This window comes from Mustela nivalis (assembly GCF_964662115.1).
Source record: "Mustela nivalis genome assembly, chromosome: 8".
Lineage (NCBI taxonomy): Eukaryota > Metazoa > Chordata > Mammalia > Carnivora > Mustelidae > Mustela > Mustela nivalis.
Window position 1 is genome coordinate 20,053,413 of NC_139027.1, and position 22,785 is coordinate 20,076,197.

Here is a 22,785-nt window from a genome sequence, read left to right on the forward strand (position 1 = left end):
CTGGCCCTGAGGGTCCAGAGACAGGAGCTCATAGGCTGGAGATGCTCTTGGGGGCAACCCGGATTGGGCAGCCCGAAGAGCCTGGCATCCTTCTCCCACTGGGTCAAGGTGGGCCTCAAAGTTCTTGAGAGAATGGTCCTCGTGAGAAGTGGTGGTCAGGAGTTCTGAATAAGGAGATGTAACCAGCAAACCCAGCTACCAGGCTTCCCCCTCCGCCCCACAGGCACTTCTGAGAAGAGCAGGGCTCGGGACCCCCAAGTCCCTTTTGGAACCGGATGATTTCCAGGGAAAAGACTTGAGGCAAGTCCCAGAGCTGAGAAGGGTCAAGAGAAGCTCTACCAGGACCTACGGCCTGTGGTTGTCTCCGGCCAGCCTGGGGGCTTTCGTCTTCCCCCTGCCTCTGCCTCCCGATGGAGATGGAGGAGGCCCTCGGGGATGCGCAGAGCCGCCTCCAGCTGCTACCGTCAGATTCGGGGACGCTGCCTGCCCCTGGCTGTGCTGTGACCTGACGCCCCACAGGACGAGCAGAGGGGACCCCACACGCGGGCAGCAGGGGGCCCACACTCCCTGAAGGCCTGACAGGGGGCTGCGGTAGCAATTAGCTCCTCACACAGCCCCGGGGTTATTTTTAAGCCTCGTTCTTCCCTGGTTTATTTTTAAAGTAATCCTGGCACGTGGCTGGCCAGCTGCCCTTCCCAGGTGCCCGTGCCAATTTGGGCCAGGAAAGGAGCAGAGCAAGATACACCCCGCCAGGGTGGGGGGGCAGGTGCCCACTGGGTGCCAGAGTTAACCAGCCCCTCACCGGAGGGCCAGGAAGTTCCTGCTGCTCTGAAAGCCTGGGTCCAGCCTGGGATGAGCAGGTGGGCTGGCAGTGGGAGACCCTGCCAGGAACTCCCACATCTCCATCTCGCCTCCAATGTACACACTGCGTGACCTTGACCAAGTGGCCTCACCTGCCTGCCCAGCCCCCGTGTCCTCAGGAGGGAGAAGGATAGCCATACCTTCCTCCCTAATGTCAAACATTCAAAAGAGAGGGAGAGACACTGCAGGCTGGTCGCACAAGCAGGAGGGAATCCTGGGCTTAACTTTCCACTCAAACAAGTCCCCCACCCCACCCCACCCCACCCCCAGCCCCGCCATCCATTGTTCCACCAAATTCCCTGGAAGACCTGCCTTTCTCCCTGGGCGAGGGACTCCGGTTTGTGAGAGCTCTTCAACACCCTTCATCTGTTATACACCTGCCCTGAGAACAGCCTTCCACATTTTCAGCCTGGCCGAGTTCGAGTCCAGGCTGCCCCGGGTGCAGGACCGCTGCCAGAATGCTGGTGGCCATTAAAAGGCTTCTGCTAGGCATGGCGGTGGCGAGAGCAGAGCCACCCCTCCCCTACGACCTCCCCTCCCACCCCCCACCCGCCCACCTCCTCCCTGGCAACCTTCCAGAGAGCTCAGCGATGGAAAAGCAGTGCCAAGGGTTAGCTCCAAAAGGCTTCCCTCAGCTACAGAGCAATAGTGAAGCCCAGAGAGGTATGACATATGGTAGAGGACACTGAATGGCAGGCTGAAAGTTTGGGCTTCTTTCCCTATAGGCAATAGGGAGTCACAGAAGATTTTTGAGCAGGGGAGTGACATTTTGAGCAGAGAGCAGAGTGGAGTGTAACCTGGAAGCTGGGGTGGGGAAAGTTAGGGGAAGCTCCGGGAAGATTAGGAACCACTGCCCAAGCCCAGACTGGAAAGGCTGAGGGCCTGGACCACAGCGGAACAGAGGGAAAGGACAAGACGAGGAAGGAGGAGTAGCTGGGACCGGTGTGGGGCGGGGAAGAGAAAGGGAAGCCAAGGTGTTCAGTCCGGCTGACTGAGGCTTGAGGACATTGCCAGGAGTCGGGCAGTACAGAGCGCGCCAACACGGGGAATACTCGGGAGAATGGTGCCTTCAGGCCGCCACACCAGACCTGGTGTCTTGGTTCAGCCAGGTGGAGCGTGGGGTGGAGCTGGAGGCAAGTTCTTGGTGGCCTTCCCTGAGGGCCAGTATCAGAGCATCGCAGGCAAATTTCGGCCCACCCTTACAAGCGGGGTGCATCAGACGAAAATGCGATGGACAGCAGAGGCAGGTGTGGGGAGTGTCCTGAAAGAAGTCAGAGGAAGACTGGCCATCAGGGCTGAGTATGGCCAGAATATGAAGGGCAGTAAGGATGCCAACCATGTGTGATTTTCCAGGTTGTGCACTGTCCCAAAGAATCCTGCTGATGGGTTGGGAAGCTGAAACTCAGCCTGTTCACCAAGGTACTATACCTTCCCAGAGGCTGCATCCACCCAAAGGGGCCCGTTTTTTTCTAATCTGTCCTAGGGTACCATGGGGCCAGCACAGGCCTGCCCCACTGGGTCTGGTACTCAGGAAATTCTTGAGGTTTTCAGAGCAGAGGACAGTTTGAAAATACTGCTAAATGGGGGCGGAGGGGAGAGAGGAGGGAAGGTGAGCCTCTAGAAGCAAGGCCAGGAAGAAGAGCCCAGGGCTGGGGCAGAGTAGAGTTAGGGGGTCAGCCTTGAGAAGAGGAGGGGTCTCTCCTCCTCTGAACTGGAGAAGAGGGAAGGGGAGCAAAAAGAACAGAAGAAGCAGTATGGGGAGGGCCTCGCCTGGCCATGTTCTAGCTGTGTAACCTTGAGCAAGTCACTTAACCTCGCTGTGGCTCAGCTCCTGCATCTTTAAACGGGGATAATAATAGTACCTACCAAACAGGGTTGTTCAAGGATTAAAAGAGAAACATGTAGTTGCTCGTTTAGAGCCATGTGGCACGTAGTAAGCACTATATAAAAATCAGCTAGTATTGTTTTGAATTGGGAAGGAGGGAACAGTGACAGACATTTAATCATTTGAATAAAGTCAAGTGCAGAGAAAGCTAGCCCGCCCAGACTCCACGTTGGGGTGGGATGGGGTCGGGGAGGGGAGGCAGAGCAGAACCGTAAGCAGCAGCTGGGGAGACGGCCCGGGTCCTGGGGACTGCTCAGCTTGGAGCTCCTGGCACCATCGAGAGAGCACACTCAGGACACCAGTGCAAAAACAGACCACCTCTATAGGCCACAGGAACCATGGAGTCATTCTCCTATTATACCCAACGCTGCGCTGTGAACAGCGGTGAGGATGGAGGGTTCGGAAGGTGGCCAAGTGGCAGAGATAATTGAAAAGGCTGGAAATCAGAGGTCAGAAGAGAGGTGGCAAGCCCAGGGTGAGTCAGGCAGCGGGAGGCAGGCTGGGGGCTGAGCGTCTGCCTCCGTGTCTCTGTGTGAAGAGCAGTGTCCCCGAGGATGGGGACAGCTGCTCGCTGTCTCCAATGAGGACAACAGGTTGAAAGGGAAGGGCCTGAGCCTTGGTCATTTCATTCCGCCTAAGGAGTATTTCCGACAGGGTGTAGGGTTCGGTGAAATGTGTTTCCATGGAGAGTGCTGGAATCTCAGCCCTCTGAGAAGAGTCTGTCTGTGTGGGGGAGGCGCTGGTCTGGGGGACTTCGTTAAATCCTTAATGACTTCACGGAACAGCAGGGCTCAGAGGCCGGGTCCTGTGAGGGGTTCCCTCTTCCCCTACCTAGGTGTGGATGCTCCTGCTTCCTGGTCTTCCCTGGAGCATGTCTGGTTCTTGCATTCTCTGCCCCGGACAGCAGACTGAATGGGGCCAAGAGGCTACTGTGGGGGCCTGTGGGGTGCTGGAGCGGACGTGTGTGCCATGTGTTTGCGGGTACACACACGCACACGCTCATGTGACTAGGGGTGGCAGGGACACCACATCTGCAGGCAGGCTCAGAGGAAGAGGAGGTCCCAGCAGCTGGCTCCAGGCTGAAGTCCGTGTTGCCTGGAGTCCCTCTGCTCCTGGGCACGGTGCCAACCTGCACCATCTGAGCTCCCGAGCCCCGGGGAGAATGCTGAGCCTAAGAAAAGCCTCCTTCACATCTCTTGGCATCTGTTCCCAAATTCCCTGCCAGCCCAGAGCTGTCTGGGCCACTAGCCATGACCAGAGAGGAGAGCGTGCAAGCAGGTGGTGTAGACAGGGCCTACACGGGCCACGCTCACTCCAAGGCCTCCCCACCAAACCCGACCTGGCCAACAAGCCCGGCTTCCCGCCTCTGCCGGGATTCCACTGGAGACACTGGGCAAGGTGGGCCGGCGAAGAGAGAGACCCACGTCCACACAAAAGCTACCACCTGGCAGAGAGTGGCGAGGGCAGAAAAAAGTACCATTCTTCCAGCAGGGGGACTGGGGAAGGTGGGCCCAAGGAGGCGGGAATTCCTCGCTGTAGCATGAAGAAGGGTTCAGAGGTGGGGTGCGGGAAGGCTGTGGGGAACCCTGGCCCGAGAAGGGACTGGAAGTGTTGGGGGAGGGAGAAGAGAGCAGGCCAGGCAGGGGGTAAGGTTGGCCAGTCTGTGTGCTGGACCAGGACACCCCAGACTGTGTTGTGTACATTTGGGGAACTAAGGAAGGCTTCTGAGTGGTGGGTGGCAGCTCAGAGCTGTGCTTAAAAAAGTAAAAACATTAATAACAGCTCCTACTTCCTGAGACTCTCCGCGCACCAGGCCTTGTACGAGGCACCTTCCACACTATCTCTCAACCCCAGGCCACTCAGCTACCGACCAGGAGAGGGGAGCCGTGTGAGTAGTGGGAGAGGCAGCAGGCCTGGAATCAGGACACCTGGCTCTCGGGGCCGGCTCAGGGGCTCTAACCTTGGGAGAGACCCCCACTTTCCCAGGCTTCACTGTCCCCAGCTGTTGAATGCAGAACACCCCAGCCCAGTGGGCCACACAGGAATGTTCCTCAGCACTAGAAAGTGCTGTGCCAAATGGGTTTCCTGAAACCCACCTTGAAGGGCACACACCCTGTTCAGGGATTGGGAGCTGAGCCCTTCCGTGAGTAGCAGCTGGAGCTTAGCAAAGGCCCAAGGCCCCTTTGGGCCAGTGCGAGTAAAAGGGAACAGGGGCGCTTAGCCAGTGTGAAGGTCAGGAATCAGAAGCCCAGGTCTCTCCCTCCCGCTCTCTCGGGCGACACCACCCCGTCTCTGCTGTGCCCAGTCACTCTGGCTTCTCTTCCCCTGCAACTCTGACGCGTGTGTGACTTTGACTCACAGTGGTCCCAACCTAGGACCCAACTCTTTATAACCCGGTGGCTCAGCTCCCCCCCAAAACTGCCCAAACCCTCAGCCCGGCACCCCAGTCCCTAAGAGAGGTGACTGATTGGCTCAGCCCAGCTGAGAGCTTCGGTTGTGGTGGATCAGGGGTGACCACGAGTCCAACCCACTGCGGTCTAGGCCAAGGCCACGTGGTAGAAAGGGGCTGCCTAGGTTCTTGACTAAGGTTGTTACAGGAAAGGGGCAGGCACTCTGGCCACGTCCACCAAAGACAGCCTCCCTCGGGGCCCTGTCCCCTTGCCCTCCAGCTGCCCCATGCCCACATCCTGCCCTGTCTAGCTCAGGGCCATCCCGAAGCATCCTAACAGTCTACAAAGAGAACTCCAGAAGGCTGCTCCCTGGGACAGAAAGGACCAGCCTTTGGAAGGACACCACTTCCCTCCTCAGATGATTTGAACAACCACTGTGCTGCCCTGAAGAGCTTACAGTGATCTTAACATGATGGCCCATTGGACACCTTTTCCACGCTCTCTCAACAGAGCGCACGGTCCCAGGGACATCTGCCAGGGCCTGGACTCTGAAGGCCAAAAGATCTATGCTGAAGCCTAGCTTTGCCGACTCTAGGCATGTCCTCTTTAGCCTCCCTGAGGCTTGGTTTCCTCACCCAAATGGAGCTTATAACGCCTACTATGAAGGTCATGGCGAGACTGGAGATAGTTAATGCAAGGGCACTGGGGTACTTGACACTGTTGCCCTTAGCAGTAGGGGCACTAAGGGCAGACAAAGCAAGGGCTCCCTTGCTCTCCCCCCTCATCCTCTCCCTCTCCCTGCTCCCACCTGCCACCCCACAGCCAGCGGCACAGAGCGGGGGGCCAGGAGGCAAGTCTCCCCCCAGGGGCCCTGACCACCTCATAGAAACCCGGTCCAGTGTCCAGCAACCCCCAGGCCGGGAGCCCCCTCCCGGCTTTCTGTTGCAAACAGCCTTGACTAACCGAAGCTCCGCTCACAGAGGCATCACTCTGCGTTAAGAGGTGGGTCAACACCCCAGGTGGCGTCTGCCCGGAGAGGCAAGTGAGTGGCAGAGCCGATGGCCCGCAGAGAACTGAGAGAAGGGATGCTCTTGGGCCGGAGCCGGAGGAATTCTCCTCAGAAGGCTCTGGGGAGGGAGAAGGGGGGGGGGCGGGAACACAGAAGCCAGCTTCGCATCGGCATAGGGGAGGCGGTGAATGCTGAAGAAGGAAGGTCTTCACAATAATTCTGTAAATGTAGAATTGTTCTAAAATTAAAAGTTTACTTAAATAAAATAGTAAATGGTAGAAGCAGGAGGAGGAGGAGGAGGAGGAGGAGAAGGGAAAGAAGACAGAAGTAGAAGAGGAGGAGGAGGGGGAAGGGGACCGAAAAGAGAGTATGGCCTCTGACAGAAAACTTGGCCCCGTTTCTAGGGACAAGGAGGTCCGTGTGGTCGAGGCACCAGCCAGGTGTCCACGCCACCCCACCCCACCTCCCCGCAAACAATACTCCCAGGTATCCAGAAACATCTCTGGAGGCCTTAGGGAACAGAACGTGCCACACTCCCAGCCACGGAAGCGTTGGCAAGACTGCTATGCCTTCCAACTCCCTTCTGGTTTCTGGGAGCCCACGGTCCCCCTGTCACAGAATGGTGCCTCTGGCGTATCCTGGGGAAAGTCTTTACTTAAGGGATGGTCTTCTCCCAGCTGCCCCTGGCTTGCTTCTCTTCCCAAAGGGTAAGACCGAGCCATCATCATCCCCACGTCCTCTCCTGGCGCGTAGCGGATTGCCTGGTGCCAGGAGCAGGTTCGTAAGAAGTATTTGCTCTATTGATGAATTCAGACGAGCTAAGAGGGAATGAAGCCATCTTTGCCTCGCTGATTTTCTAGCTGATATTCTGGAGACCAGCCCGGTGCTGCAGCCTTCCTGGGTCCCCTGCTGCCCACTCAGCCTCCTTAGAGGCTGTGGCCCCTCTTCCAGGGTTGGCTCAGAACACCCCACTGCCTCCTGCCCTCTGGCTCCAGCCTGGTAGGTGCCTTCTGGGACTTGCTGAGCTCAGGCTTCTTGGGAGAAGGGTCCGGATGGGAAGGAGGAGGGAATGGGAACTGGAGAGGGCACTGGCTTGGACCCCAGTCCAGAAGGTCTGGAGGCCACTGAGACATGGAAGGAAGAGAGCAGGAAGGCCTGGCTCTGCCGTATAGCAGTGTGGCCTTGACCCAGTCTCCCAGCCACCCGGCTCGGTCTCCTCAGCTGGAAAACCCTGGCACCTGCCTTCCAGAATGCAGCACCGAATCAACTAACATTGGCTAGGCTGTGCAAGGCCATAGGCCTGAACGGGTACCCCAGACTCGGCCACTCACCAGCTGTATGGTCTTAAATGAAGTTTTGCAAACTTTCTGTGCCTCCGTTTTCTCACCTGTAAAATGGAGGCAATACCGCTCTCAGTATGTTTTTGTGAAGATTAAATTAAATGATAAGCAGGAAGGCCTTGGTACGGTGCCTGGCACACGAATGCTCAATAAATGTGGGCTTTGTTCTTTGTTATTTGCTACTGTGACTGCACTAGCCATCACTACCGGCCCCACCGCCCATATCCCTCCGCTGCTGCCCACTGGCTACTGAGCTCCCAAGAAGGACAAGATACCACCGCTGTGTTCAGGGTCCAGAGGGAGGCTGGGAGGACAACATGAGGAAAGGAGGAAGGGGAGGAGAGAAAAAGGAAAAGACAAGGAAGAAAAAAAACCAGGCAGCCAACACAGCAAATAAAGCAAAGACACGAGGCCTCGGGGACTCATCTCCAGGGCTAGATAAGGGTGCAGTTAGGGGTCCTCCAGGGCTCGGCAATCAGTAAGGGGAACCTGGGGACCAAAAAGTCTCCCCTGAACGCCCTGGCCCATCTTGGCCCTGGGTACACTCAGACGGAACACGTGGCTGTCTCCTCCCTGACTCCATGTGGCCTCCTGCACCAGGAGGCTGGGTGTGGGTCGGTGGGGGGCACAACCTGGTACCCAAACAGATGACCCCGGCTGTCCCACTGCCTCAAATGGGGGGCATTATTCAGAGCGTTGCTGAGTTCCACCCCCTCCCAGGACAGTGCAAGGGTCCTCACGTAATCCCCAGCATCTGCCCAGGGCAAGCTGAGACATCTCTACAGACACGTGGGGTCCCAGCAGCTGTGCGTCTGCTGTGTGCCCAAAGGCTCAGGGCCATTGTTCTGGGGACCCAGCAGTTCTTTCTCCACTGTTCATGGGGCAGGGTACATGGCCCCTCCAGAGGTCCAGAATCCTAGAATATCACAGGGCCTCCAGAATATCTGCAGCCTCCTTCGTTTCCCATAGAAGGGCCTCCAGGCCAAGAAAAAGGCAAGGTCCTGCCCATGATCACCCAGTGGCACAGCTAGAACCAGAGCCCAGGTCTTCTGACTCTCATTCTCATAGAATAGTCTAGGGATAGACAGCCTAGGGCAGTGGAAAGAAAACCACCTTTGAACAGAAAATATTCTTACTCTAGAATTTAGAGCATTACGCGTATTAAGGACTCAAAAAGTCTGCTGGTTGAATGGATGAATGTTTGAGGCATGGCGAATGATGAATGAAGGGCTCCAGGAGTACTGATGAGTTCAGGTGGGTGGGATCAGGGAAGGCTTTACTGAGGGGGTGACTTCCGAGATGGGCTTTGATGGAAGAGTAGAAGCCTATCAGGAAGGAGAAGAGCATGAGTAGTGTCTACCAATGCAGAAATGCAGCTGTGACCTCCAAAAGACTGTGGACACCAATTCTGCATGCAAGTTTGGGCCCAGACCCTGCTCAAAACTCACCTCTCTCCTCCAGGCCTCTGCATGATGCATGGGACAAGGGGAGCCAGCAACTTAATAAATCCTAAAATTCAACTAGGTCAGAGAAGAAATAACCTCCTAATTGAACATTCCATTTGCTAGGTATGAAAACTGAGGCTCAGAATGCTGGCACACCTTCACGAAGTGCCCTACAGCGGACTGAGGAAAACTAGGGCCGGTAATCTAAAATTTGGCCCACGACCTGTTTTTATAGATAAAGTTTTATTGGAACACAGCCACACCCATTCATTTACATATTGTCTTTGGCTGCTGCCTCGATATCATGGCAAAGCTAAATCGTTGCAAGAGGCCATATGGATGGACTAGGAAATCTAAAATATTTACTATCTATAAATATTTACAGAAAAAGTTTGCCAACTCCTGTCCTACAGCAAGATAGTGGCAAGAGCCTGGATGGGAACCAGGCCTCTGACTCCTGGTTGGGTGCTCTTTAATTCTGGGCACGCTTGCCCCTCGAGGCCCATGCTGTCCCCCTGTCTCGCTGCCTGCAGGCTGAGATTTCAGGCACCCAGGCTCTGGACAGGCTCAACTCCAGGACACATGGTATGGCCAACAGGGAACACCTGGGCTGGCTACAGTTACTCCCATGACACAGAAGGGTTTCTTGTTGGAAGCAGTTCAGCCCCTTTGGGGGGAGTCCGACAAGGAGATGCCAGCATGGGCCTGCTTCTCCTCCATGGGCAAAACAGAAAGAGCCAGAGAGTGTGAAATGTAGGACTCGCGCCAGCCAGATGCCCGAGTTAGAGACACAGCCTTTCAAGAAGCACACAGAGGAGGACTGGCGTGTCCAGCCATCTGTTGAGATGGCCACATCCACTGTAAATTGTACCGTAGAATTACTTTCTCTGTGCCAGATTGTCCCTGGTGGATTCGTTTAATTAAAACCCTACCAGATCCAATCTGTTAGAAGTTCTGGGTTCACACATGTCCTGGCCAATTGGTCAGAAGGATGCAGACAGGCCACAGTCTGGGTCACGGCCACCTGGTAGAGCAACAGCCTATGATAGAGCCCAGAAGCCCCAGGTCAGCGCACTTGCCCTTCCGAGGACAAGCGGGGTTGCTGTCCTGCTGTGTGACCCTGCCCCTTGAGGGCCTCGGGCTCTCTTCCTCCTCCCTGTCTCCGCGCCCTTCACCTCTCCGGCTTACTGGCGATGCCTCCCTTCCTGAACTGACTCATTCAACAGAGAGCCATTAAAGGCCAGAAATGCCAGCCACGTCCCAAGCACTCTGTGGGGTGTGGAGAAAAGGCTAGTAACAAAAGAGACAAAAATCCCTGCCCTCAAGGAGCTCCCAGTTGAAGCCCACAAAGGCAAGAACATCCCACACACTGTGTATCTACTCTTTCCTCCCTCCCCTCCCCTCTCCCCTCCTTAACTGAGTTGAGGCCTGAGCATTTGACAATGGGACAGACGCTTCTTTGGCATGTCCCTCCCCAACCCAGGAGCGCTCAACAGCGCCTCACCGTCAAGTTAGGATTTGAACTCTAGCACCTACTGTCCAAAGCCCCTCACAACTTAGCCCCTGCTCTTCTTATCGGCCTACCCTGCTCAAGTGAACTTGAGAAATTCACAAGAACAAGAAATTCAGGGGTTTAGCAAAATTCATCACTCTCTACTCATAAAAGTGAGAGATTTTTGTAGAAAATATACAATATATAAGCACAAATTAAAATGAATCACGATCCCATGATTCAAAGATAGACTCTCTGAGCCTTTTAGTATGTTTCTGTCCCTCCGTGTGTGTAGATGCGATTGCTACATTTATCTGTTTAGCAGGACATTCCGTTATATGTACAGTGTTGGATCCTGCCATTCTTCCTGAACATTCTGTGGTGGTTTTCTGTGTAATTAAGACACTCCTGAAGAGTATATTTAGTGGCTGTACAATATTCCGCCACATAAATATACCTTAATATGTTTAGCCAAACTTATTGGTGAATATTCGGACTGTTTATAATTTGTCACAATGACAATGCTGCTATAAACATCCTTGTTCAGAAATCTTTGTTCTCATCTCTGGTTCTTTTCCCAGCCGAGATTCCTCGAAGTGGCACTGCAGGGTCACGGGGCAGACACATTGCTAAGGTTCTTGATGCGTATCATCTCAGGAAGCTGTCTTCCCTGAGAGTCTATACCACCCCACCCCACCCCACCCCACCCCGCTTTGTTCAAATGCCCACTAGCTTGAGATGGGTGTATTTTCTCCGCTCCTACTGTATCACGTGTCTTCTCACAATGTGTCTTTGCTTCAGCAACTCCCCTCTGTCAGAACCCTGCATTTCCCATCCCTCTTTCAGAGCTCAGGGCAAAGGCCACCTCCTCCAGAAAGCCCCTCCGGATAGCCCCGCCCAAGTTCTCCACCTCTAGCCCTCCTTCAGCCCCTGTCTTAAATTCTTCCTAAGAGAATTCCCACTGAGGCTATGCATTTGAACAATGTGTGTGATGCTAATAGCCTCTTCTCTGGACAGGACTTTGACCTTACCAAGGTACTTCCACTGAGATGTTTCATTTGATTCACTTCACATACAAAGCATTTTGAGGTCAAGGATCAGGGTTTGACCACCTGGGTCTGCTTACCCTGACCCCCTAGCCCACATCAGATCTAGGCCAACCTCAAGCTAGCCCATGATTTAATGTTGTTTGACAACAGCCTTCACTATTCCTTGGTCCACAAGAACAGATTTTAGGATGTTCCCCTCTGCAGTGTGGACTGACTGGGACAGAAGGCCCTGGATGCCAATCCTGGCTCTGTAAGTGATGCGATGTCCTGGTCCCTGTCCCTCTCGGGGCCTCAGTCTACTCATCCATAAAATGAGTGGGTTGAACTACGTAGTCTTGCGCCCTCCAGGACTGATCGGCCCTGCAGGCCCCAAGCACCCAGAGCAGCTCTGGGGTGCCTCTGAGGGTCCCCATGCAAAGCCAGCCTCTGGGATAGGCCGGAGGGAGCTGGCCGGGGAGGCAGGCCTGGCTCCAGGCCAGGCTGTGTCTGCAAACACTGACCTTGGCTGCCGCAGGGATTTTCCATGACACCAGCACCCTCCCCCTTAGCTCCCCCTAATCCCACGTGGGCCTGGGGAGGGTGGGGGATGGGAGTGGTAGGGGCTATTGTACTCCGGGGGACCCTGAAACATAGCAGTGAGGTCCATGTGGATGGGGTAGAGCTGAAAGGGAGAGAGGAGAGAGCAGTGGGCCTCCACGTGCCAAACGTGGCTGGGAAAGCAGGGGCAGGGAGAGCACCTGCCAGGGGGGAATGGGGAAAAGAGCCGAAAGAGGAGCTGGGAAGATGGGAAAGAAGCCTTGGAAAGGTCTCGGGATGGAGGGAGGGAGGGTTCGGGGCTGCCAAGCTGTCCTTGCTGGGAGCGCTAGCCCGGAGGGGACAAACTCCAGACCCAGTGATGCACACTGGTCCCTCCCCCCACCCCAGCTCTGTGAGGCCGTGGTGGTTTCTCAGACTTTACTCAGGTCTTGGCCAGGTCTAGGGCAGGGGGATTCCTTCTGGTGCCCTGAAGCTGACCTCACTTTGCTGGGGCCTGGGGCCACAGGAAGGACAGGAGGTGTGAGTCACTAAAGGCCTTCCTGCCAAGGCCACCTCCCCGCCCCCTGCTGAGTGTCTAAGGGGAGGCTCCTCTCCTGAACTCTGCACCCCAGACTTTGAAACCTTCTGGGCTGAATGGCATTTTCCGGCAGCGGTTCCCACGAGGCCTTGCACTGGTCGCTGAGGGGACTTGCCGACCCCCTGGGAGCTCAGAGCCCTGCAGACTTTCTCTTTAGACCTGAGAGCCGGGTGCTGCGGCCAGGCAGGGGGGAGCAGAGTCTCCAGCACTAGGAAAGACCCCGGAGGGTTCTGGGAAAGGTGTTGTCAGAGCTGGACCATGAGGTTAGAGGAGAAGGCCTGCTTCTCCTCCCCTTCTCCCCGAAGCCTGGCAGCCTCCTCCCTCCTTCCAAGGGCCTGGGAGAACCTGCCAGCTTCCTTCCGCCTCATCTCCTTTAACACACCAATTAGACTCCCCTGGAGCCTCCTGTCCCACTTCCTGGCTCCACAATGCAGCCATCTCCAGACCAAGGGGGCGGCTCCCTGTCTGCCTCAGGCCCCTGAGGAGGCGGGGTGCTCAGTGGGCCTTTCTGAGGGGACCCAAGGGCTCAGTCCTGAATGCCCTCTGCAGGCCCCGCAGGAGAGCCCAGCTACCCTCTGGGGGCACCTGTGTCTTGCAGCTGGTCCCCTGGAGCTGCCTGTGTCTTCCTCAACACCCCTACCCCACTTCTCTCTGGCTGCCCCACCAGGCCCAGGCAGCTCCAAGGGCAGGCCCCCTCCCCGTGTCCACCTTTGCACAAGCCCGGCTTGGCCCCAAGTTCACCGTCTTTGGGTGCCTCGGGACACAGGTCTGATCCATCTTCCCTCAGGGCAAACATTAGCCTGGCTGGTGCCCGTATTTACATTAGATAACTAGGTCTACGGGGAACCAGGAAACGGGTTGCAGCCAAGCATTGCCAAGGACTGTGTGTTTCTAATCTACAAAAGGGGCGGGCCAGTCAGAGACAGGACATCTGAGACTCTCAAAGTCAGAGACCCAGAGAGAAGACCTTAGAGATCTTGATGCTACAGACAAGCAGTTCCCAAACCATGTTCTAGGAACATGTGTCCAGCTACATGCACTGTAAAGAAAGTGCTCAAAGGTCAAATAAGTGGGAAACCTTAGCCCATTCCCCCAACTCTGACCCGCCTCGTGCCCTAGCCCGAGTGTGACTCTGATAGAGTCGACACTTAAATCCAATGAAGACAAATCTCTTAAATTCAGTGTTCTTCCCATTTAATTGAACCCAGCAACCCTCCTCTCATCCAACAGTTAGGAGCAGTCCATGGAACTGGTGGTCCAGGAAATCAACTTTGGGAAACACGAATCAGACTGCTGGTGCTGAAAGGAACTTTAAAGACCATCTCATCTTGATGTTCCCCCAAAATATTCATACTTATAATTAATATTCATGGATGCTAATGCCCTAAGCATCTAAGTCTGCCAACACCTCAAATGCCCACAGCAACTCTGTGAGGTCTGTGGGTCATGGTTCCCAGCTTGCCAAGAGGAGACCAAGGCCCTAGAAGATGAGCTACTCGCCTGCTCTGTGCGGTCACGTGCATCCCTAAACTGCTGAGATCCCCTGAAGAAAATAGAAATAATCTATTTTCAGTACTTCAAAAGCATAAGAGTAACTTAATTCAGTCTCTAGATTCAGTTAGCCCATGCTAATCAGAAGTTCTGATTGGCAGGGCTGCTCTTAATTCATTTTCATGGGGAAAGAATGAATTCTTGCTTTCACAATTATCTATCCAGTGCCTGTTCTGTTCTATGCAGCAGCTACGCGGCACTGATCAACACCTCGTTCTTCAAAAATTACGTCTCTCAAAATGTAGATTCTACAAATGGGTGGGTTAATAGAAAGAAATCACAGAAGGGCATCCACAGCAGGGAAAATGATGGGAACCTTTTATCTTTGCCCTATCCTGCATGTCACAGAGGAGGGAGATTGAGGCCCAGGGAGGGTAAAGGACTTGCTCAAGACACAAAACTGGTTATGGCCAGGGTCAAGTCAGATGCCCAGATCTCCTGCTCCATAGCTCTGTGCTTTTTTTCTCTGCCCAAGGCTGTGGCCAGAGTTCTAGCTTTGTAGCCGACTAGGCCAGGGGAAAGAGGTCAGGCATTCAGACTAGGGGGCACGGGAAGTCAGTGGGGAATGGCCAGCTGAACCCAGTCTAGCAAAGGCCATCACCAAGGATTCAGGCTAGCTATCTGTGCTTTGACTAGAAGGAAATTGGCCACCGAGAGAGAAAAATCCATTAAGGGGCAGGGGCTGGGCCCCTAACCCTCTACATCTCCCCAGAAGACAGCTTTGGCCAGTTTCTGAGCTCCTTGGTGATATTAGGAGGAAAACAGAGAAACGGTGGCCCAGAGCTTCTTGCCCACCTCTCATTTTCCTGTTGCCCCAAATATCCATAATTCATATTTATGTCTGACCACATAATTAATTAATATGACTAGCCACCTATCTTCCCCAGATTAATCCTATGCCTCCGGCCAGGTTCCAGAACCATCTCTTAGCTGAGTTGCTTGCAAGTGAGTGCTGCTCGGCCCTTGTTGAATGAACACGGGTCACATTGAGCCACAGGGCAGAGGACAGAGCTTTGAGTTTGGAACTAAGGACCCTCGGGTACAGTCTGGCTCTGCCATTCACTGGGTGTGTGACCTGGAGCAGCTCACTTTTCCTCTCTGGGCCTCTAGGTCCTCATCTATACAACCGAAGGAATGGGTCATAGGATCACGAAGCACTTTCCTGGCTCTAAGATCCCATATGTCTGAGGATTCAGGGAGGGTGGCTGGGAGATGAGGGGAAAGGGACAGCCCAGGCCAGAGCTCTGAGAGGCAGTGGCTAGAGTCTTGTGGTTGGGCCATGAGTTCTGGCTGATCAGTCCATCAGGTCCTGGGGGGGAGGGTTCTCAGGGACTCAGCCCCAGAACAGGGTGACACACAAGGACAGACAGAGCCCCTCGCCCAAAGCCTCGCAGAGCTGGACAGCAAGGAGAAGGTGGAGACCACCTTGGGCCCCTCTCTCGTAAACCCACGGCCAATGTGGGCAAGGCCCAGGCAGGCGGCAGGCCTGCTGGCAGGCAGACGGGCCTTGCCAAACTCCCAGTTACTTCCCAGAAGTTCCTTGGCCCCCCGGGACTGGCTTTACCCCAGCTGGCACCCCTCCCAGCTGGGCGCCCACGTCAGCAGGTCCTCACAGCTCCCTTGCCCTTTCACCCAGTGACAAGGGAACCGCTGAAGGGATGGGAGCGCACTGACGCTGGGCCAGGTACTTGCAGACGCATCTGGTCTCCCGGGACCGCACTCCTGTTGCTGCTTGTGTCACTTCCGGCTCGGGGCAGTGCCCAAAGATGAGGCTCCGAGGGGAGGGCTCTCCTCTTGGGGCCTCAGTTTCCCATCCTGGTCACCCTTCCTGCGTGATGGATGGGCTCTGAGGCTCCGGAATGAGTGATGAGTCAGAAAGTCTTAGAGGCCTTGGCCAACTCACAAGGCCTTTCCAGCCCTTTTCAGCTATAAAACAGAGATAGTCATAATAATGGCCTTGTGGAAGTTTTTCAGGATTAAAGTTTAAAATGCATCTGAAGGATAAGACCTTAAGCCTCAATCTGTGGTAGGGAGGGAGGGTGGGCCCGGGGTGGGGGGGCCTCTGACCCCAAGCGTGAGGCACATCCAGCCTGGGGCCACCCTGGACGGGAGGCAGAGGTAGAGCTGTCGGGTAGAGCTCCGGCTCAATAAGAGCCTTTGGGTAAGCCTGGCTGTACTGCTTTGAACACCGCCAGGGGGCAAGCAGGGGAAGGAGGTGTCTCTTCTGGCTGGGAGCTGGGGGAAACGCAGGTGCACTCAGGATGGGAGCCAGCAGAGGCAGGGAAGTCGCCGTGTGCAGACAGGCCCAGGGGAAGAAGGTGGCCTCATGTCTGCTGGGACAGGGGCAGCGCTCAGTCCAGGTCCCCTCTGCAGCCGGGGGACCTTGCGGGCAGCTGTGGTGCACCTGGCCTGCAGACGCTGAGTTTCCCTAAAGGACAGCAGCTCCAAGAGAAGTCAGAGACTTCCTCAGAGGGCGAGATGATGGTGACAGCGAGAGGGGGTCCTTCTCCTCTGTGTGACTGACCCCAAAGAGGCAACCCTACCCCCAGACCTAACTCTCAGGTGGCCTTTTCCTATTAAATCCCGTCACCACTGCTTCGACACAAACCCTGCAGTTTCTGAAATACCTGCCGCTCCAGTCTCCCCTTGCCCTCCTCCGACGGCGCTGTTCCCAGGCACCCAGGCTGGGTATAACAGCAGTAGCTCAAACCACTCCCTGTCCCCTGGAGTGCAGACAAGGCAAAAGAGGTCCAGAGAGGGAAATGGATTTGCCCAAGTTCACACAGGCAGTACGTGGTCAAGCCAGGGCTGGGCCTGAGCTACCCAGTCCCTGTCCGGACCCATCCACAGTGCTGCGCCCTCCCCCACACCCAGGGCAGTGCCAGCCCCAGGGGACAGGAAAGGACAGGATGAGAAGCAGCTCTGGCTCAGGGCCTGCCCAGCTGTCGAGGTGAGTTGTGGTCTGGCTGCCGTGGCCGGGCTGGCGGGCACAATCTGTTCTCACCCTGCTGGGACGCAGACAGGCCAGGCATGGAGGCTCAACGGCTCAGCTCTCCAGGTCCCTGGCACAGAACGACACAGTCAACCAGCTCTGTGTCCTGGTAGGGAGCGGGGGAGCCCATTCTAAGCACATCCCACAGCCTAACACACTCCAGGCAGCTATCCCCAGGTCTCCCTGAGGTTGAGGATTCAAATGGCCTTGGGCTGTTAGAGATGCCAACTTGACTGGAAGTGAGCTGCCCCCCAGCCTGGAAAAGAAAGGGAAATCTGCTACTTCATTTACTGCTAATCATCGTGAGCCATTACTGAGCATTTGATATGTACCAGACTCCAGGCTTAGTGCATTATACACATTATCTCATTTATTTCTCCCTGGGAGAAAAAAAAAAAAAAAAAAAAAAAAAAAGCCCTGGGAGGCAGTTTCTACTTCTTAGCCCCATTTTACACATATGGAAACTAAGGCTCACTGAGGTTTTTAAAAAACAAAACAAAACCAAAAACAGTCCATGGCAGATTCAGGAGTTGAATTCAGATCAGACGTCAAAGCACAGGGTACCCTACCTTGCTGTCCACATATTTGGGGGCATACTCCATGGGCGTGACGGGCAATGGGAGGGGAAGCTTGCGAGAAGCATGACAAGGTACAGCCGTGCCCACCCTGCCACCCCAAGCCAGTGTTTAGCTGTACACATTAGTTGGGGGACCTAAGGGACAGAGCAGGGATGGTGGTAATATTGGCCCTGGGGTTCAAAGCTGAACATTCTCAGTGCCACTCAAAGCAGAGAAGATCCTTTCCAGTGAGGAATCCTGGACAGCTGCATGGAAAAAGCATTTGGTTACATTTTTTATAAGGCTTTGAGAGGAGGAAGAATTGGAAATCCTGCCAACCAAGATTATTTTATTATAATAATACTATTAATAAAAGTAATAAATATCTTAACATCCCAGTGAAAAAAGAAAGCCCAGGACCAGCAGACCTTATTTTACAAATGAGGAAACATGCTCAGAGAGGCTGAGTAATTAGCCCCAGGTCACACAGCTACTAATGACAGGGCCAGAACTTGTGCCTAGGGCTTCTGAGTTCCCACCTAGTGTCTTTCCCCTCCAGATCTCCAGACACAACTCCTGACTTAAGGCCATTTGATGGTTGGCTCAGAGAGAGGCTTTGTTTCTGCCTGGCCCTGGGCTCAGTGAGGGCTTTGGGCAGTGTGGAGGAGACAAGGGGTTTGTTTTGTCTGGCTGGTGACAGTACCACCTGGAAGGACAGGCAAGGCCCCTGCTTTAACAAGGGCAATGTCACCTCTCCATGAGGACAGACCCTACTTCAGGGCCAGGCCCAGAGGATGACCCCAGGGCTCCAGACTGGGGGCTGATGAAGACCCTGGAGAATCATTCATCCAGCTAGTAGAGAGGCAATGTCCCCTTGGACCCCCAACATGGGTCGACCAGATGCCTCATGGAGACAGGAGGGCTCCCGTTGCCAGCTACCCCTCATAAGCTTTGGCTGGAAGCAGGGAAGTGATTAAGGAGCCATCCATGCCTCAGTTTCCCTCCCTCCACACTGAATCACGGAATATCCTACCTGCATCCACTACAGTCAAGGAAACTGAGGCCCCGAGAGGACAAGGAACAGGTCAAAAGCCCACAGACACTGAACTAGAACCCACGCTTCCCAAATGACCTGCTGGCACCCTTCACATTCTCCCTGCTGCCTCCCTCAGCTCTATGTGTCATCTCCTTCTCTAGATTTAGCAAAGCTAGGTCTTTGAAGCCAAACAGACTCTAGTTCAAAAGTGGGCTGCTCTACTTCCAAAGGCTGTGACCTTGGAAAAGGCACTTAACCCTGCCTGTTTCCTTCTTCCTTCCTACCTACCCTACCAAGAGCATACCGGGTCAAGGATGCACTCTAAGTGTGTGCTGTCTTCTCTCCTGCTGGAAGGAGAGGTCTGAATCTGCAAAGCCGGGGATGTGGAGGGCAGAGATCTCAGGGAGGGGGGCAGGCTTTCTGGAAGAGCAGCCCCGCAGCGCAGTGCTTTCTCTCCTCTTCCCCTACCCTCCCCCAGGCTATGGCCACGCGGCGCCCAGCACCGATGGCGGCAAGGTGTTTTGCATGTTCTACGCACTGCTGGGCATCCCGCTCACACTCGTCATGTTCCAGAGCCTGGGCGAGCGCATCAACACCTTCGTGAAGTACCTGCTGCACCGCGCCAAGAGGGGGCTGGGCATGCGGCGCGCCGACGTGTCCATGGCCAACATGGTGCTCATCGGCTTCTTCTCCTGCATCAGCACGCTGTGCATCGGCGCCGCCGCCTTCTCCTACTACGAGCACTGGACCTTCTTCCAGGCCTACTACTACTGCTTCATCACGCTCACCACCATCGGCTTCGGCGACTACGTGGCGCTGCAGAAGGACCAGGCGCTGCAGACGCAGCCGCAGTACGTGGCCTTCAGCTTCGTGTACATCCTCACGGGCCTCACCGTCATCGGCGCCTTCCTCAACCTCGTGGTGCTGCGCTTCATGACCATGAACGCCGAGGACGAGAAGCGCGACGCGGAGCACCGCGCGCTGCTCACGCGCAACGGGCAGGCGGGCGGGGGCGGCGGGGGCGGCGGGGGCGCGGGCGCGGGCGGCAGCGCGCACACCACGGACACCGCCTCGTCCACGGCCGCGGCCGGGGGCGGCGGCGGCGGCTTCCGCAACGTGTACGCCGAGGTGCTGCACTTCCAGTCCATGTGCTCGTGCCTCTGGTACAAGAGCCGCGAGAAGCTGCAGTACTCCATCCCCATGATCATCCCGCGGGACCTCTCCACGTCCGACACGTGCGTCGAGCAGAGCCACTCGTCGCCCGGAGGGGGCGGCCGCTACAGCGACACGCCCTCACACCGCTGCCTATGCAGCGGGGCGCAGCGCTCGGCCATCAGCTCCGTGTCCACGGGCCTGCACAGCCTGTCCACCTTCCGCGGCCTCATGAAGCGCAGGAGCTCCGTGTGAACGCCCCCGCGGGGGCCTGGAGCGCCTGGGAGTGGCGGGGGGCGGGGGGCGGGAGGAGGCCCCATGGGATTCTCCCCACACCCCTCACACCCTCCCCCCCCGTACCCCCATCTCCAACTGTGCCTGCTCGCGCACCAGCTGGCAGGAGCCCGGGCTCTGAGGATGTCTCCAGACATCCGCGCCCCGCAAATTCCAAGAAATGTGAAAGGTGGGGGGTGGGGGGTGGGGGAGGGAAGGCAGAAGCTGGGAGCCTCCCATCCCTCTGGAAATCTAAGGAGCTCCGCAGTTCTCAGAGGCCCTGCTGGTACCCAGACCACCACCACCCCCCCACCGACCTCCTCCATCCGGAGGGAACTTCGTGTTCCGTGTAAGTTTGCATCTCTATTTATACCTCTGTCCTGCCAGGTCTCCTACCTTCCCGAGGCTTCAAAGGCCAGGGTGTCTTTGTTCAGGTCACCCCCACTCAGCCCCACTCCCCATCCTCATCCCCAGCTGTGTCTCCCAACCTCCCACTACCTTTTGTGTTGTTTTGCATGGCTTTGCAGTTAATGGAGAAAGTGGAAACCCAGCAGTCCCTAGAGCTAGTCCCCAGAAGGCAGGCAGACTGAAGCAAGAACAGGCAGGCTGTAGGAGGGACAGGGAAGGGACGGGGAGGCAGAGCGCCCACCCCCAGTCTGCAGGGTGGTGGATGAGAGTTCACTGGCTTCCAACCACATCGGGCTAAGACCAGTCCAGCCTCAGACACTGCCCTTAGAATCAAACAGGACACTTCACCCTCGCTGTCCCCAGCCACTACTGACGACGACCAGCTCTTCAATCTGCAGAATGAGTTTCAGCCTTTGAACACCCTGTCCTGACTACTCATTCATTCTCACAGCGCCCTGGTTAGATCATCAGGGCAGGAGTTCTCACCCCCATTTCACAGATGACACGGACACCCAGACAGGCGACGTGCCTTGCCCAGGGTGACACAGATGGCAAGAGGCCCAAGGGAACGAGAATCCAGGCTGCTTGTTCTGAGCCTCGGCTCCCTTTCCTTCGGACTCCTCTGCCGGCTGCTGAAAGCGAGGCTCCTGCCCAGCGCACCCAGGCATTGTATGAGCCCCTGGGGCTTCAACCAGAACCAGACTTCAGGATGGAGCTGGTGTCCGGGCTCAGCCTCTATGCGACCTGGCCAGAAGGCAGGCCTTCTGAATGGTTCCCTGAGGCTGGATAGGAGCCCTCAGTTCCTGGACTGCCTGCTTACAGACCAAGAAGCAGGCCTGAGGCTTGTGGAAGAAAGGCTAGGAGCCAGGCCTGTGGGAGTTGGGGAATGGGGCAGAATGAGCTAGAAATGTTAGGCGCATCCTACTGGGACATCATCCCTGGCTGCGCAGCTGGTATTGGTGCCTGTATCCCAGGTAGTGGAGATAAATTAAGGCTGCAGCAAGGACCACCCCTTCCAGGTAGGGAGTTTGGACCTGGCGGGCCTGCTGCCTACCCCGCCTGCATCCAGAAACCTCGGGTGCAGAGCTGCAGAGGGAGGTGAGGCCCTAGACGCCACTGTTGGGTCTATAGCTGGAGCTGGCCCTATGTCTCTGGGCAGCCTCAAGGGGTGGGCAGGGGCGCTTCTTCCCATTCAAGACTGCCCCCCCCCCGTGTTGTGCCCATGTCAGCCCTCCACCACGGCTGAGCAAGATCAGCCCAGGTATTCGGGGAAGCTGGAGTGGGGGACCCACAGGGCACTTGGCCTTAGCCAAACCCCTGCCACGGGCTCCAGCCTTTGGGAACCCCGAGAGAGGAGCAGTCTAGCCTGTGTGTGAGTCCTGTCTCTGTGTGGAGTTGCTGGCTGGCTGCCCAAGTGCCAAGGAGAAGAAGGCCCGGGACCCAGGGTGCCCTCTGTGTCTCTGTGTGGGGGTGCGGGGCAGTGTTGGCTGCCTCTGTCCTGTGTGTGACCCTGCCCTCGAGGGGTCCTGTCCCGTCAGTCCCGAGGGAGCCACAACCAAAGTCGCAGGGAGATGGTGAGGAAGGAGGCCCAGGGTCCTCCACAGAGCACGGCAGACTGCTCGGTCTCCAACTGGGTGTTTCCCAGGGAGCTGGAAGGCCAGCGTTGCTTCCCCCCTCACGCCCTCCCACTGCAGGCAGCCTCTCTGCTTCCCCAATGCCTTATGCCTGGGCACACTGCCACAGAATATGCAATACGTGTGGGTGAAGGCCCCCACGCCCACACCCCACCCCGGGCAGCCCCTGGACCCCAAAGGCTGCGGCTGCCACAGCCTCCCTTCCGCCCCTCCTGCCTATCTGTCTTCACACTGAGAATGGCGTCTAATAAATGCTGTCCATGGAGACCGGGCTCAGGCTCAGCTGCCTCTGTATCATGTACCCTTGGCACTGCCAGGGAGCGACCATGTACCCCGCTGAGGTCTACAGACACACCTAGCTGACGCACCTCAGGCTGACCAAAGCCTTTGCTTCAGGGGCCTTAGGAAGAAACCTGGGGGAACCCTGCCGTCCCTTTTGTAATTTCCTCCAAGATTCAGATTTTCTCAGTATCATCCTGGAACGCCTCTGAGAGCAAGATAAGACCTTTGAAGACAGATCACCTGGTCCAGTCGTCCTCTTGTACGTGAGTACACAGAAGCCCAGAGAGGGCAAGTCACTTGCCGTGAGTCACACAG

At 56.1% G+C, this 22,785-nt stretch overlaps 1 protein-coding gene across 1 annotated transcript in view; it reads left to right on the plus strand.

Annotated features, from left to right (window-relative positions):
* Window positions 1-22,459, plus strand: part of KCNK3 (potassium two pore domain channel subfamily K member 3) — a 37,757-nt gene extending 15,298 nt beyond the window's left edge. Inside the window, exon 2 of the mRNA XM_082743676.1 lies at window positions 19,200-22,459. Coding sequence (XP_082599802.1) covers window positions 19,200-20,128 — 929 coding nt within the window. The 3' untranslated portion in view covers window positions 20,129-22,459. The remainder of the gene's footprint in view (window positions 1-19,199) is intronic.
* The last annotated feature ends 326 nt before the right edge of the window (window positions 22,460-22,785 follow it).